At 31.4% G+C, this 18,171-nt stretch overlaps 1 protein-coding gene across 2 annotated transcripts in view; it reads left to right on the top strand.

The window, feature by feature from the left end:
* Positions 1-454: 454 nt before the first annotated feature.
* Positions 455-18,171, top strand: part of Pp2A-29B (Protein phosphatase PP2A regulatory subunit A) — an 85,911-nt gene continuing 68,194 nt past the window's right edge. For both annotated transcript variants that reach the window (XM_035363256.2, XM_035363255.2), the window contains exons 1-3: positions 455-610; positions 822-906; positions 1,189-1,279. In XM_035363256.2, coding sequence (XP_035219147.1) covers positions 823-906; positions 1,189-1,279 — 175 coding nt within the window. In that variant the 5' untranslated portion in view covers positions 455-610; position 822. The remainder of the gene's footprint in view (positions 611-821; positions 907-1,188; positions 1,280-18,171) is intronic.

Genomic DNA, 18,171 nt, shown 5'->3' with positions numbered 1-18,171 from the left:
ACTTACAACTAAGCTAAATAAACTGCATTCCATTTCATCGCATTTTTTCCCCTTTAAAAACAAAAAAGAGAAGGGAAGAAATAATGGTCATATAAAGGGAAAACTAAATGTACCTAATATAATAAAGTTTTAAAAAAATCAATTTTATTATGATATATTAAAATTTTATTATTATTTTTATTTAATTTTTTCTTTTTAATTTATGGTTTAAGGCCGGGTTCTTCCACTTTTATTCAAACCAACATTGACTTACCAACGCTTATGGCTTTTCCTTTTAATTTATCAGGTATACGTTACTGAAAAGAAAACAAAATAGCATTTTAATTATAGTAAATGGAAGAATTAAGCAAAAGAGATTTATCTTCAGGAATTTATTTTCTAACGTGTTTTAATCTGTCTTGTTAAGTATCACACTGTTTATGGTACGTTATTCAGCGCCCTCTTTTGAATATTTTTTCACTTACGAATATTAGAATATGGGTGCAACGGATATTAATGACATAGGTTAGGTGAAGTTTTCTTTACAAATTTTCTGTACATGTATGAATAGTGTTTGGTGTGGTCCTTAGTTAAAAAAAGTGTAAAAACTTTACATAGTGACTTAATACAGGTAAGCTGATGCAAAGAGTGTCTTTTTTATTTCAAAATACGTGTTATGCTTCAGATATTTCTTGAAGTTGTTGTTTACTGCATTATAGTTGTGTAAATTAAGCCTAGTTGTACGGTTTGTTTTTTCTTGTCTTGGCATTACGTATTTAAAATTATAATTCCTCATCATTGCTGTTTTATATACGTTTATATAAATGCCGCATTTTTTTCAGAATGGCCTCGAGTGATTCGAACACGGATGATTCTTTATATCCTATCGCTGTACTTATTGATGAACTCCGAAACGAAGATGTTCAAGTAATTATTTATCTCTGTCTGAATGATACAGAATGTTATATATTGTTCTCTGATGTGTAATTGATATTTTGTGCATAAATAATATATCATCAATTAATATTTGCAAAATTAACAAAAATTTACGATTAAAATAGCGTTTCGATTAGAATTTTGTTTATTTCATGATGCATTTTTATATTGCGCGTCGTTAAGTAGTATCATGTGCTAATTCGTTTTTCCTTTTATTATGTGATTTTTCTCTATGTATATATATATATCTTTTTTTACCCCTTCTGATTTCAGTTGAGACTAAATAGTATAAAGAAACTCTCCACTATAGCTCTAGCATTAGGAGTAGAAAGGACGAGGAGTGAGCTCATACCTTTTCTAACAGGTTAGTGTTTTAAAATCAGAAAAAATTTCCAAACCTTTAATGCCTTGGATTTAAAGCCTTTGAGTTTGAGCCAATGTGTTTGGCTCAAACTTAAGTTGCTCAAATTTTACATTTTTGTGAATGCACCACACCAACATCTCATATAACACATGCATGTTTCTAATATACAGTTTGTATCAAAAGATTAAAATGTGTAATTGTTAATAAACTTTGCATTTCAATGGTATTATTGTAATTTATAGGATTTGAAATTTTCACTTTTACTTGTTACGTAAATTTCACTGAATTGTATTGAATAACAAAATATTTTTGGAAGTTTGCCAACATGTATCTTATTAAAGGATACAAGAATGATTTGTGTTAAGAGTCTAAGGAATTATTTCTTTTTCTGTATGATATATTTTCATGCTTATATATTTATATACAATAATTATATAATATTATATTTTCTTATATATTTTGAAAATATGTGTTAATGTATTCCTTTTTACTAATTTAGGCTCTAGTGTAGAATTGGGTGTCCCTTCGATTAGTGACAATTTTTTTTTAATTTTGGCAATGAAACCTCACTTCTGGTTACCATAATAGTTTTAACTTTGTGTTAGCTTCTTGATTTTATTTAAATGAAAATAGATTGATGTGTATATGGACAAGTTTAAGTGAAAACAGATCAATGTGTACATATTATTCGACTTGTGTACATGGACACAGAGTTTGTGCAATTCTTTGACTTTTTATTTTGGTTTTGTATAGCGACCATCTTGAAATTGTGCCTTCCTAGTGCTGATCTTGGCATAAAAAAAGAATCACCAAGAAACAACGAGCACTCAATTGTAAACTTTCCTAATTTATTGCATTGGTGTTACTCTGGGAGACAGTTGCATGGATTTTTGGTGATTTACGCTAGCGCAGTTTTTACAATTGTTACCCATCTTAAAAAACGCTGTTTTTATGCAAAGTATTTGAAACTTAAAAAAAAAAAAAAAATAGTGGATGGAAAAAAATATGGAAACACCTTGTGAAATGCATGTTTGAAAAGAAAGATTAATTTTAATGAAATATGTAGGTGGCGCTGGCGTTTTTGACTACTGACGCCACCTATACAACTTCGTAAATGTGCTAAACAGTTCAGTTGTTGCCGGAGTACTGTTATATGAGGTTGTCATTGCATTATGTCAGAGTTAACAGACTTCGAACGTGGGCAAATTGTTGGAGCACGTATGGTAGGTGCTTCCATAAGCAAGATAGCCGAGGTGTTTAGTGTTTCATACTGTATCGAAGATTTATTCCGCATGTTTGAAAAGTGGAAAAACATCATCTGCTAAATCACAGCGCGGACGAAAGTGTGTCCTGAGTGATCGTGACAGACGATCATTAAGGGCAATTGTGACGAAAAATAAGAAGACCACAGCTGCAAAAGTTACTGCTGAAATGAATGTTGTGTTACCGAACCCTGTGAGTACTAAAACAATTAGAAGGGAGCTTCATAAACAGGGAATTGCTGGCCATGCTGCAATTGAGAATCCACTCATCAGTGATGCTAATGCCCGTAACAGGAAAAGGTGGTGTTTAAGTCATAAAGCCTGGACTATAGAGCAGTGGAAGCGAGTAATATGGTCTGACGAGTCTTCTTTCACATTGTTTCCCCACTTCTGGCCGAGTTTACGTCTGGAGAACGCCATCTCAAGCCTATAATATACCCCGCCATGTTTCACTCTTGGCAACAGACTGCTTGTTGCCAAGAGTGAAACATGGCGGGGGTTCTGTTTTGGTTTGGGCAGCCATATTGTGGTTCTCTTCTAGCCCCATAACTGTGTCAGGGCACATGACTGCCAAGACTTATGTGAACATTTTGGCCGATCAAGTTCATCCCATGGTACAAACTTTGTTCCCTGATGGTGATGTTGTCTTCCAAGACGACAAAGCCCCTGTTCACACGGCTCACATTGTCCAGGACTGGTTTTCTGAGCACGAAGATGAGTTGTCCCATTTCCCCTGGCCACCACAGTCACCAGACCTGAATATTATTGAACCTTTGTGGTCAACATTGGAACGAAAAGTGCATTCTCGTTATCTACCGCCAACATCGTTATCTGAACTTGCCACCGTTTTGCAGGAAGAATGGTACAGTCAAAAGTTGTTAATCCGGACTCGTCGGGACTTCGGCTATTCCGCATTATCGATTTTTCCGGATTATAGATCATCAGTTTAAATCTCGTAAGATGGCATGCAGAAATTCTAAAATTAAAAATACGAAACCGTAATTTATGAAATAAAGAACAATTATGATCTAAAGGGTATCAAAATTTGCAAAAAGAAAAAGCTTAATATTTATTTGTTTACTTTATTAAACATTTCTTTCAATGTAAGTTGTTTAAGTTTTGCTTCGTTTCATGTGATAATACTTTCTCTTTAATTCTGTTAAACAGACATAATTTCTTGTTCAGTTACAAAGTTCCACTGTTCAAGTCCTATAATTGCTGTGTCGAGAACACTGACTAATTTGTCAATCGAAATTTTTTCGTTTTCACTAACCTTTGTCACTTTCTTCGCTATCGGAAGCGAATTTTAATGACGAGGAACTTGTTTTAAATCATATCAAAGACGGAGCACATCGAGATGAAATACTAATTTGGTAAGGAATTATAAGCCAAATAAAATAAAAACATCTGCTCTGAAGATAAGGATAGTGCTGACAGATCAACTTCCAATTCATTACGCGCCCGCCGCCGAGCAGCGTGAAATTGATAAACAGATTTCGGATTTCAAAACATACTTTCGCTTTAGATCCTTTACATGTTAACAAATATATATAGGAAATTCTATTTGATATAATCGAAAGTTTAAGCTTACTTTTATAAAATTGCTCTTACAGTCTGCAAAAAATAACAAGCTGGATCCAATTCGAAAATTAAGGAACAACGCAATCATCAACATTAACTGAAATAGATAATTCGATAATTTTAGCTTATACGTCCATTATACATAAAACGCGCACGCGAAAACATATTCTGCACTTGCGCACACTCATATGCGCAGTCGTAAAAGGTCTTACGCGCACGCGTAAACGCCTATGCCCATGCGCAGAAAGTTTTTAGTTTTGAGATCCGAATTAACGACTTTTGACTGTATACTATTCCCTTGGCAAACATACAGGAACTGTATTTATCCATTCCGAGAAGACTGCAAGCTGTTTTGGATGCCAACGGGTTTCCTACACCATATTAAGCAAAGAAACATGTTTTTTTAAAGGTGTTTCCATACTTTTGTCCAACCCCTGATATCGTTAAAAGTAATGGATTAATTTTTTGTGGAAAATGTCGTGTCTTAAGATGGCAGGCAAGTGTAAATAAATATAATTACTACAAGTATAAAATACTAAAGTATGCTTAAATTTAAACAAATTTAAATTTTAACACACTTATAAAAGTAAAAAAGCAAATTTAATGCCTCAAAAAAGAAAAAAAGCCAAAATAATTTTTTAAAAAATGTGCAAACATATAAAAGATTTAATTCTAGAACTAATCTCTACAATATCATTTAAATTCAGAAGCATAAGCAAATCAAGTGTAAAACCAATCCATGAAAATAAATTCACTAATTTAGCAAATTAAAATTAAACTAAACAATTTTTTTAAAAATGCATAAGTGAATGACTGTTGAGTAGGCGGGAGACAGACTTATCAAGGGGAAGTTGCCTCCAAACCTAACTCTCCAATCATTCAGTTCGTGTTTCGTCATTCATGCAGGTAAGGGTAAAAGTCAAAACCAAAAGTAACAAGAAATACCAATAAAGTGGTACCCTTAGAAATTAACATTTAAGAATTAAATTTAAATTTAAGAATAAAGTTCTAAAAGGAAAATACTTTTGAGAAACAAGCAAGTAAAGTCAAGTATTAAATTAAAGTATGGTTATTATTACTTTCATATAGCAAAGAATGCCAATGTTTAATTAGATTAAAATATTACTTAAATTGAATATCGAATTAAAAACGTTGTACCAACATTTAAAAGAATTAAAATATTACTAAATTCAAATACTTTATGTTATATAGAATATAATTAACATTAAAACATATGTGACAATAATTAACTCAGCAATTTTTGAAAATAGTGTACTAATTTTTAACAAAAATTGAAGTATACAATTATAAAATTAAAGAAAAATATGTAATTACATTTTTTTTTTAGTCATTTAACCTGTCGTTTATTGTTAAGTACCACAAAAAAATCAGAATCATAATTTAGATGTCAATGAAAAAAAATTGAAAAATGTAATATCAAGCAAGGGCAGGAATAAAAATTTAAAAAAAAATTATAGATAGATAAAGCAATTTAGAGCCAAATTAATGGATCATAAAGATTAAAAATAACAAAAAAAATTGGGGGGGGGGAGAAACACCTCCAATAATAGGTATTGTTTTTAACATTTTGAAGATCCTTTAACCACCCCTTCCTGAAGTACAAAGGACAATTTTTTGATTCCTATATCAATAATTCTTGCTATTTACCAATAACAACATTCATCTTTGAAGGAATTCAAAGATGTGAATTCAATTTTAAAATGGCGTGGTAATGCACAAATTTTCATTAACCGATCAGGGAGCTGATTGCAGCTCGTTAATGCACAAATATTCTATAACTGATCAGAGAGCTGATTACATCATGCCTAGAATTAAAATTATTTAAATAATTATACATAATAAAACCATTTTAAAAAAATGCAAAATTAAATTGTATTTTAATATCTAACAGCCGTAAATAATGTTTAAAACATTAGATTAAATTTATAGATATTAAAACTAATTACTTTTAAAGTAAGGTGATGCCATTGATTACATCATCCACAACATAAAATATTATAAACAATAAAATTTTTATTTCAAATAAAAATGCAAAATTAAATTGATTTTTAATATTTAGAAGCCATAAATAATATTTAAAACACGAAATTTATGCATAATAAAACACATTATTTTTAAAATAAAATGACAACAAAGTATCAGTTACCATAAATAACTTATCCAGTAATGGGTTTACCATAAGTCGTATTACTCGCCAAAAGAAAAATTGTCAAAATCCATGCAACCGTCTACCAAAGTAGCACCATTGCATCTGTATATTATGAAATTGTAAATAAAACTATTTTCCCTGCAATTCCCATTTTCTTTTTTTTTTTTTTTTTAATCAAATAGTAACTGTCCTAATGTGCTATTACAAGCATGTTATGTTCCTTAATTTTTTTAATGTAATGTTGACAGTTATAGAAAAAATAAATATGTGATATTGACTTAAAATATGTAAAAAAAAAATTCAACAAAGTACTTGTTAAACAAATTACTTAAATATATGTAATGAAATTTTAGGGAACAATTTTTGGCTAATCTTTGGAATATGGTAACAGGTAGTTTGGCGACATTTTGGTAGGCGATAAAGGTTACTGCATAGAACTTTGGGAATAATGTGAGAAGTAGTCAGTTCCGATTACGCATTATTTTGTGTGAGGGAAATGAGAGATCATGAGATATGTCATGTGACATTTATGGACGAATCACAGTTCTTTAATTGGAAAAGGGGGTAAATTTGTAAAAATATCTGCTGTACTTTATAGCATTAGGTTCATTCTATGTTCTGTGAAAGTGTTGCTTAATATTTGGATCCCATGGCCCTATGTAAAGTAAATCCGAAATTTTTATTGGGTTTATGTGTAATCAAAAAGAATTCCTTGAATGGTGTATGAGTGTAAGATTAATTGCAGATAAGTATGAATGTTCAACATGTGGGAATGAAATGAGATTGTGTGAAGGGAAGGATATTACAGATAAGTTTGAATTGCAGTGCAAGAAATCTGGTGAAAATGGACATTTTGTGAAACAGAGTGTAAGGAAGTGTACGTGGTTTGCTGAAAGTCATTTGAGTATGGGGGGGGAATTTTATTAATTTCTTATTAGTGGGTGAATAGACTGCCAGTTGACTACTGGAATGTTTAATCTATAAGAAAAGTTTATCCGCCATGCAATCAAGGTTGTGAAGAAGATTAGGTAAGTTAGTATTTTTAATCATTTGAGGATATTATTTTTATGCAAGTAAGGAATAAATAAATTAATATGGTATTATTGGGAAATTGTTATTAGCAATGAATTAGTTTAAAGTAATTAGGGTTGTAAGCTAATTTTTATTAATTTAATGTATGTGCTTATTTATATTTTAAGTAGTGTTTTTTAATTTAATGATCGTGATTTTGTGAGTTATATGTTTGTAGTATTTTGGAATACGTTTGAGTAGAAGTAAATGTGCATGGAAATAATTTAAATATTTGACACTAAGTATTTGCAACCATTTTTAATGTTTGCGTTAGAAATTCGTTGGTGACGTTTTATAATAGATAATTTAGAGGTAAAAGTTTTTGGATATTTTATTTATTTTATACGTGGAAATGTTCATCCTTAGAAAGGGTATATACTTTTTCGCGATTAGGTTAATTTCATATATGTGCTTTTTCATGATTAAGCAGTTTTGTTCCATAAAATTTCTAGCATAAGTATAATTCAGCTAGCAGATTGTTGGAAAAAGTGTCCAGTAAATAAAAAGAAAAGAAACGTGAAGACAAAATGGCGCCGAAAAAGAAAAGTAGAAGGTTGCTGTAGTAGAGTTGGTCGCCAAATTTTCGCCAACAAATTGCCAAGTTACCATAATCCAAAGATCAACCCTGTTTTTTTCCCCATTCCTCAAAAAGGAAAAAAAAAAAAAAAAAAAAAAATTGTTTTCTTTAACATTGCTGAAGTGTAAACAAACATTTTATGTTACATGCTTAAAGAAAGAATGTTTTCATATTCTAAAATGGTAGATTTGCAGAGAACCTGACAAATCATTTTCAACACTTCACACTTGCCAATGGCTAATTGGGAATAGTTTTAGGTGTGTCTAAATAAAAATTATCATGCAGTAAAAAGAATATAATTAACAGAAAATATGATATTAAGTAAGTCAAAAACACTCTGATTATCCATCTAACCCTCCATGAAATCTCAGATAAGCGGCACTTAGCGCACTTTTTCCGCCATCTTGAATCGCAAAAAATCGCCATGTCCTTCAGAGGAATTTTTTGACGCCAAGAGGGAAATGGCATCAAAAGGGCTTTCCAAAAAATTTCCTCTTCAGATCAATATTGGGGGAAAAACTCTGCTGGACAAAAACTGCGTAACGCAAAGTGTAGCATTTGCGTTGAGAAGGTAAACCATACACATAGAACACATTGTAAACAATTAGTTATTGTTATGATTGAGTAAATCTACATACTTTTTCATCATATTATTTTAGATTAGGATATATATAACTAGAACATTATTAACTTTTATACTTTTTTTTTTGTTATTAACTTATTAACTTTATTCCTTTTTTTCGTATTTCAGTGCAAAAGTAGTTTTTATTAGGTAAACAAAGAAATGTATAACTGCAGTGAAACAAGATTTGTAACACCCGCTTCTATGGCTTTTCACAATGTTAGGCAATTGTTTAAATTTCGGAAAGAGACCGATCAAATCGAATAGGATAAATTGAATTTGTCTATATTTATGCCATGAAAAGTTAAATCATTAAATATTATTTTTATGCAATTTGAGCATTGTCTATAACAGCGATTTAAAACTGGCGGCTCCTGAAGCAATTTTATGTGGTCGGCGAATGTATTTCAGTTATGCATTTATTGCAAATACAGTGATTCAAAGATTTCTATATTTTACTTATTTGAAGTTCGAGTTTACATTACATTCAGTGCTATTAAACATGAACATGAGTAACACGTCAAAAAAATCTATACATGTAAATCTTATTCAAAGATTTAAAGATACAAATTTAATTAACTTTAAATTGTTATTTGTGGGGGGGGGGGGGGAAAAGAAACTTCTGTTCATGTTTTGGCTAATCGTTTAGATTTTTCACTGATATACCCAACTTTTAATCCACAAAATCTTCTATATAAAGAAATCAGTGGAATATGCTTATAACTTTATACAGTCAAAAGTCGTTAATTCGGACACCCATAATCCGGACCTTAAAGCTACAAACTTTCTGCACATAGGTGTTTATGCATATGCGCAAGACCTTTACGGCTGCGCATGTGCGTGTGCACATGCGCGTAATATGTTTACGCGTGTGCGTTTTTTTTTTTTTTTTGCAAATTTTGATACTCTTTATATCATAATTGTTCTTTATTTCATAAATTATGGTTTCATATTTTTAATTTTATAATTTCTGCATGCCATCTTACCAGATTTAAACTGATGATCTATAATCTGAAAAAATTGATAAGCCGGAATCGCCAAAGTCCCGACGAGTCCGGATTAACGACTTTTGACTGTACTAACTTATTAGCAATTCAGAGTCTGATTAAGTGTACTAACTTATTAGCATTTCAAAGTCTGATAAGTTAGAAAAAGAGCATATTTTATTCTATAAAAATAAAATTTTATTCTGAATAGAAGTGTAATCAAGTTTTTAATTGTAAATTTTTTTAAGTTAATTTATTTAGAATTATATACAAATACACATGGGATTATGTGAGCCATAAGTATGGAAAAGGAGCATATTTTGTAATTTTCTTGGGTAAAAATAAAATTATCTTATTCTAATTACAGATGAAATTAATTTATTTGGAAAATAATTAAACAGATTTATCTGCAAAGTTGCAACACCCAACGCAAAGTATCTACGTATAGAAAGATAATATCCCTTTCCTTTTCCCCGTCTCAATTAACATCTGAGCTAGCAAACCTAAACACTCTTCTTACTATTAGGCGCCTATACCCCAAATTGGCGAATGAGAATTCAGGAGCCTCGCCAAGTGCCAGTTATCTGAGTATTCCCAACCTTCCTGCAAAATTACCATTAGCAACTAATTTTTTACCAATCTAACATACGAAAAACAGGAACGAATTTGCAAATTTAAAAACGCAAACATTTATAAGGATGCACTGAAAATTACATAAAACGGCAACGAATTAAGTAAAATGCAATATTGTGATTACTTGTATATTTTGAAAATATGTGTGAATGCATACATATATGCAAAAGCATTGTTAAAAATGGTAAAAAAAAAATCTATATTAAAAGAATTAACTTTTTTTTTTCTGGTCTTCTGCCGATGTGTGCAGTGGTCAGTTTTAACTTTAAAAAAACGTCAGAGAATATCAGAATTTTTAGCATTGCAGAGCAATGTAGCACTGCTTTCCATGTACTCACTGATTGTTTTAATAATTTAAAAAAATCAAAGAATTGCATGAATTTGGAAAAATGTCACTATAGAAAAAAAAAAAAAAAAAAAAAAAAACCCAGAAACCACAAACATGATTCTTGAATTTTAAAATTGCATGTTACACCCTGGCATAAATACATGACAACCATCAGTGGTTTGTCATATAAATAAATATTTTCATGAAATTCTGATTTGCTTACTTTAGGAATATAGTTCTTTGATCAGTGATTATTGTCAGGATTGGACAGGTAATCACTGAAAGGCATTAAAATTAACAGAAAAAAACATATTAAGCATATGCAAATAAAAATTAGCTGGTTAAACATTGTATTTAGTACATATAAAGTTAGCAGAGAAAATATGCCACACAGTATACAAAAATAAAAATTACCATAAGTAATACATACCAGTTATAGAGTAAAATATATGTTAGTTATTGAAATCACTTTTTTATTAATTCTATCATTGCGGAAGAGTTTTAAATGTTTGTTAGCAGTATTTCATTCCTTTAGACATGTGTAGTCCTGAATAGCCCTCCTGCCTCCCCCCCTCCCAAATCTGCACCGCTAAGAAAATTGCTGGTATGGTCTTACAGGGAAACACTCTTTAATTGCAGTAACTGTTTCCATGAATGAAACTTTGCCATTATTTTTAATTTCGCTCCAAAACGAATATTCAAAAAAGTGATTTTCTTTATGTAGACCTTTTTTGTTAACTTCACTTTTAGACAATGTAGCATGTAAATCTAAAAAAATAGTAATAAATAAGTGAAGAATAAATACAAATGCAAATGGCAAAAATGAAATATGAGTGTTATACGGAGGCTGTTCGCCCATTTTTTAGACGATTTTGGTAAGCGGTAATAAAAAATCGTTTGCTGCAAAAGAAGTAATTGGAATTGTACTATATTTTTAAAAGTCAAAATTATCATCTGTGGCTTGAAAGTTTTGTTTTTATTCAAAATAGCAAATTTAACAAAGCAGTGGTTCGAAAGCCACATTTCCGAAGAGATATGCATACTCCGTTATCCAAAAACGATGTGAGAGTCATGTTTTGTGATATCCTAAAGCTTCGATAGGTAATATCATCAAGAAGAAAGGGAAAAAAATGTCAAATTGGAGCCTCAAGTGGGACAAAAATTCCAAACAAGTATCCAAGGAAAAAACGGACATCTTTGACTATTGCAAAGGTACGTTGTTTAATGTTAAAAGAAAATCCCCCTAGTCAAAAGGCAGTGACAAAATCATTAAAATGCTCAGTGTCCACTGTAAAAAAAATGATAAACGTTGATTCAAATCTTAAGAAAGCGAAAAAATGCAATGTTCATCGTCTTCTTCCAAAGCATATCGCTCAACGCAGGACACGCTGCAGAATTCTATATGAGAAACACTTATCCACAGAAAAATGGAAAACAATTGTCACAATAGATGAAGCATGGGTGTATTTAAATGATTGTAACAAAAAAGAGCCATTTATTTTCATAAAAGGGAAAACAAAAATTTAAGTACATGGTTCAAAGAATCGAAAGTTTTTCTAAGGGATTCATGATTGTTCCTGGTTTTCCTTATAATGGCAAGTTAAAATAAAGAGAGTGCAAAAAAATGTCAAAATTAACTCCAAATACTATCAGGAACATATTTTATCACCAATTTTTCTGAATGAAATAATATTACTTTACCCACAGTGCCATCAATCTGTGAGACTCCATCAGGACAAAGCTAGCAGTCACACATAAAAATCCACTGTAAATTTCGTAAAAGAAATGGAACAAAAAACTGGTATCAAGGCCATACCCTTCACTGATATCCCTACTAAATCTCCCGAAGTGTCGCCTGTAGATTTTTGTGCTTTTGAACTTGTCCCAAAACTCTGGAAAGCTTTTCTAAAGGAATGTGATAGAATACCTCTTCTGCCACTTCAAAAGGCATTATTATCCTAGAAATTGTGGTGTCGAAAGATAGTTCAGAATAAGGAATGTCAAATAGAACATTTAAAACACAAGAATTTTATGTAATTTAGTTTTGTGAATACAATATACATCGTCTAAAAAATGTGTGAACAGCCTCTGTACTACAATATGCAGATTCCAAACATGTTAGCACTAAGCGTAATGCTACCCTACGCAGTTTCTGCAGGCCCTAATTTCTAAAAATTTTGCTTTTCTATGTTTATCTAAATTTTAAGAATTTTGCTATGTGGTGTATTGCACCTATTCTGCCAGCAACTTTGATTACCACCAGCAGTGAAGGAGAGCCATTGAACACGAGAAGAATGGTTGCTACTTCAAATAAGTGCATTTGTGAAATGATGAAATTTGGACTTTTATTATTTTTAGAGAGGTTAGCATTTACTGGATTTTCTGTAGTATTCTTTAATAGTATGTATTATATATTGTTTAATATATATATCCATAGCTGCCAACTCTCCTCCTCAACAACTCCCATCTCGACTTTAGCAGGAGACTCATTTTTTCATCACGTCTCCTGGTTGGTTTTTAATTTTTTTAGGCTTTACTGATGAAGATATTTTTCAGCAATAAATAAAATGTATTGAATGAATTAAACCTAATTTATGCAAATTCTCTTCTTCTAACCCTAGTGATTTTCAGAATAATTTTTCTTATTTAAATTTTATTTTGTCTGAATTAAATTTTTTTTTTAAATTATTACATTTTCAACTTTTTTTTTTTACTAAATTTCATTTTATCTGAGTTGTTTTAATCTACTATAAACATTTGTAGGAAGAGTCGCCAATTTTTAATCAGTTAATATTTGTATTTATTTTACTTCATTAATATGGTACATTACTAAGTTGATCAAGATAAATATTATATACCATAATTATTCATTTTATTTTCATTATGTTTAAAAGTACTTTGATAAATAAAAGCTCTTCGTTCCTATTCAAGATCTCTGATTCTCAATATAAAAGTATAAGAAAATCATGAAAGTTAGCCAAAGAGCATAGAATTTAGAATATCTAAATACTAATATATTTTATATCAGAATTATATTACAAATAGTGTTATAACTTGAATCGTGCACTATAAAATTAATTTAAGTCAGTGCGGTGCTCCTTTGAGATGGCATCACCACACAGCATGAAAACTTCCTGGTTTTCTTGCAAAAATTTACCCGTTTTTCAGATTTCAAGGTTGGCAGTTATGTATATCATTTTTTTCTATTTAAAATTGATTTATGGAAGTGTTTTGTTAAAAATACAGAGATAGGCTTTTATAGGATGCAAATAACAATTTCCAGCTGCATTTTTCTCAATTTAGAAATTAAACTAAATATTCATAATATATACTGTCCTCAAAATTGATAGTTTTATTCAAAATCTGCACAAAAATAAGTTTGCTGTTTTGCCTAATTTTAAGTCTGAAATATGTATTGATATCAAATTTGGTATGAAATTGAAAAGAAGCATTTCCAGTATGTTCTGCATGAATTCAATGATTGTATCACACCAGCTTCCAGACAAATTTATACTTTTTGGTAAAAAACAGCCTGAAATTGCATTGACTGATTGCATTGTAGAAATTTTAATTCATTCAAGTGTGATGAGGAACATTTGAAACATCTTTGTCCATATAACATCACTCACATGTTTACCTATTGTAGTTTCTAAACTGTGTTTATGCAGCACTTCAAGGAAAAAGGCCAAGCAAATGACATGGCATCATCATTTATTACCAGCCCACCTGTGAAATTTGCCATTCAGCAGTATAACTCTTAAGATTTTTTTCACATCTAGTGTATTTTTGTGGTATAGCTTTTAGAGACTACTCTCTAATGCATTTCCTAGCAGGTCTTTTGAAAACATTAATCAGCTGCAAATGTCTCTAAATCAATTTTATACATCCAAACTATATGTTTTTACAGAAATGACATCCAGAAACTGTCAGAGCAGTAATTGTCAACAATGCTGAAGAATATGAGTGATGCATTTTGTAATTAGTTTCATTAAAAGCATTAAATATACATAGGTTTTTTTTTAAAAGAAGAACTTATGAATCAGCCTTTGCTTGGAAACTTTAAATTTGTTACAAAGCAGTGATTTTTATTGTATGAAAATATAAATAGTGTACGTATCTTGAAAACTGAATATAATTTGACATTTTGTTTCAGATGTTAATGGCTTTTGGGGAAAGGTTACATTCATTACTTATGTTATAGAATTATTACAATTTGCTGTGGCAGAATTTTTACCATTAATTACTAAAATCTGTTTGTGGAAGTTAGTAACAGCTTGTGTTAATTTAAAAGTCATTGAAAAAGAAAACTTGGTAAAAATATATTTCAGGGTACTTCTTGGTGATTTTTTGGCACCCTTCCTGTTTACGTTCACCGCCTTCTCCAGTAATGGAGTCTAAAACATAATTAAAACAAAAAAAAACGTAATCTCAATAAACTGCATTTTAAATCAAACAAGGAAATAACATAAGAATGGAAATACATGCTATCTAATCTACGCAGTACAAAAAGGAAATATCAATGTACCTTATTTAAAATTTTCTCTTTCTTCAATATGTGTGACACGCAGAATTCCTTAACAGCATCCAAAAAAGACCATTTAAAATTATCTAAACTAGAATCTATATACTGCTGTCACCACATTAATTCACAAAAGTAATAATGAAAAATATCCTCCGGACTGTGGATAGCATTTCTTTCAAAAATCCCCTTTTATTACATTCCCGCATGCCTTCCATAGTGTTGATAAGAGTTCCGGTTTCAAAATCCTTAAATCTCACTGCGTAATTTACCAAGAAGCGAATGAAGCCATTTGATTTAAATCGTTTGCACACCAGTCGATCGGTGTTTTCTTTTCTAGTCACTTTAAAGTGTGCAGGAACTTCAGGTTAATCATACCACCAGCAGGTATTTTACAGTGTAAAGCACAAAATAAGAAATGTTCTTCCTAACCGTCATCCATACCTAAGTAAGCATTCACAAAGCCAAAATCGTCGCAATCATGCATTACAACTAGTCACGTCATAACATGTTTTCCATAACTTTTAACTACTCAGGTTACCAAAAATGAAACAACTTGGCGATAATCCAAGGGGTACCCTAAAATATAGACTAACCCTTTTATTCACTTATGTAATTTTCAATGTTAAAGGTGGAAATTTTGGGTGAATTCTGAATTTTTTGTTACTTTCTGACTATCCATAAACCTGAAAAAAAAGCTGCACAAAAGTATTGATGAGGCAATGCATTGTTTTGCCAAAATGTATTTATGTAGCAATCCATGTATGCTCATAGCATACATTGTTTGAGTACACGTGGATTTGTGCTTTTAAAGTTCAACATCATTTTTTCTATTGAGTAAATTTTGTTTTTGTCGGAACAAATTGTAATGGAACTGGGGAGTTTGCCATTTTTTTATTTTCATTATATGAAAGGTTATTTGAAATTTCAGCTATTTGGGGGGTGCTTGTGATTATAGCTGGACCACAGTGCCGAGTTTTCAGCATTTCTTTAACCTTTTTTAGTTAAATCAGATCACTGTGTATACAGTACAAAGTCTCTAATCCGGTCGTCCATTATCCGGAATGATCTATAATCCGGACCTCAAAGCCACAAACTTATGCATGTGCGTTTGATGCGTGCATCCGCTACGCGTGTACGTAAAGCCAGTAAAACGTTTACCCATGTGCGCTTCCGATAGTGAAGAAAGTAACAGAGAACGTTATTGAAAGCGAAAAAATTTCGATTGGCAAGTTAGTCGGTGTTCTCGACACAGCAATTACAGGACTTGAACAGTCGAACTTTGTAACTGAAGAAGAAATTGTCTGTTTATAGAATTAAAGAGAAAGTATTAGCACAAAACACGAAGCAACTTAAACAATGTACATTGATAGAAATATTTACTAAAGTAAACAAATAAATATTAAGCTTTTTTTTTTTTTTGTAAATTTTGATACCCTTTAGATCATGATTGCTCTTTATTTCATAAATTACGGTTTCATATTTTTAATTGGGCCCACCAGCGGCCGAGCGGTAAAGTCGCTGAGCACTGGTAGTTCGGTCTGAGGTTCGAATCCCGCGAACGGGCTGGCTGCATGGGTGTTTTCGTGGTTTTCCCCATGTGTAACATGTATACGAGCCAGTTGCCCTTAGAAAGTCCTCCATGAAGGCATCCCTCCCCTTAGGCAGATAGCCCTAGTGTGCTTTGCCATAATTAAATACACCAACACCACCATATTTTTAATTGTATTATTTTTGTGTGCCATCTTACCAGATTTAAATTGATGATCTATAATCCAGAAAAACCTCTAATCCGGAATCAGCGAAGTCCGGATTACGGACTTTGTACTGTATAGGAAAAACTTTCTTATAGAAAAAGAAAAATATAAAAAAATAGGTTTGTTGGATGTACCATCAAAATAAATATAAAAATAGCTAAACAAACATTTCTTTTTCAAGTTACCTACCTGATAGCCAATGCTTTTCAGAGTGCCATTAAGTTTATGACTGTATGGTGGGGATGTGCATAATCAAGGTACCAATTATTTTTTTTGGGTATGGCAATATTTTGTGATAAAACAAAGTTGGGAATTAATGGTTTGTTGCTGTAAGATTCTATCAGTTTAAGTAGGTATTTTGAAAACTAGAGTAGATAATATGGTAGCTTTAGAATTATCTACTAGCTCATTAGTATATTATGCTTTTTAGTAAATAATAGTTTATTAAGCATTATAATGAAGTGTAACTTCTAAATATGTCCCTTTTGTGTGGAAACTAATTAATAAATTACGTGTGGGCATAAAAAATGCAGTTATATATTACACATACAGAATCCATCAGATATTGGTATTCTCATGAATGTACCATACAATTTATGGTGTCTGATAGCCAATCAGAATCGCTAAAGCATGTTTGACAATTGAGGAAGAGAAGTCCATTTTAAAGTGCTTCGAAATATTGATGAAGTTTCACATTTGGCAAAAGTGGAAGTATGCAACACAACCTCCAAAATGCTTGACAGTTACACGGCTACGTGATAAGTTTGAGACACATGGTAACATTTTGTATGTACACAAGGGACTGTCTGAAAGATGCTGAGCAGCTACAAATTTTGGTACTTCAGCTATGGTCGTAGAAAAGTTTCTGCAGTGTTATTACAGAAGTCTGCTATACAGTGTGCACATAAGATGTATTAGCAATACAAATCTGCAATGATTTCTGAAAAAAATAAAGTGCAAGTTTACTCTGGGTCACTGAATGCAGTTTTGTGAATGGTTTCAGCATATATGAACTGTCATAACTGAATTATAACAGTGAACTGTTACTGTCATAAAGTTTACTGGGCATAAATGAATTCACACATTTATGTCAACAAGATAATCATTCTACTTGGGATTAATGTTTGGTGTGGACTGTCATCGCAAGGTTTAACAGGACCCTTCTTTAAAGGTGCAGTTACTGGTAAAAGTTATCTGGAAGTGCAACGCATATCAGTTTACCACTATGCATGCACTTAAAATAGAGTGCATAGAAAAGGTGAGTGGTAGTGTGGAAATGGCACACCCCCACACTACCAGTGAGGTGTGTGAGCTTTCCTAGATGATAATCTGCTAGAACACTAGATAGGATGAAGAGAGCCATTTGAATTCTCACCAGATTTAGTA

The sequence above is a fragment of the Stegodyphus dumicola genome, chromosome 3, assembly GCF_044657685.1.
Source record: "Stegodyphus dumicola isolate Sdum_Otavi_A_Nest chromosome 3, ASM4465768v1".
Classification (NCBI taxonomy): domain Eukaryota; kingdom Metazoa; phylum Arthropoda; class Arachnida; order Araneae; family Eresidae; genus Stegodyphus; species Stegodyphus dumicola.
The sequence above is the reverse complement of the archived record's forward strand: the minus strand, read 5'-3'. Positions and strand labels throughout refer to the sequence as shown.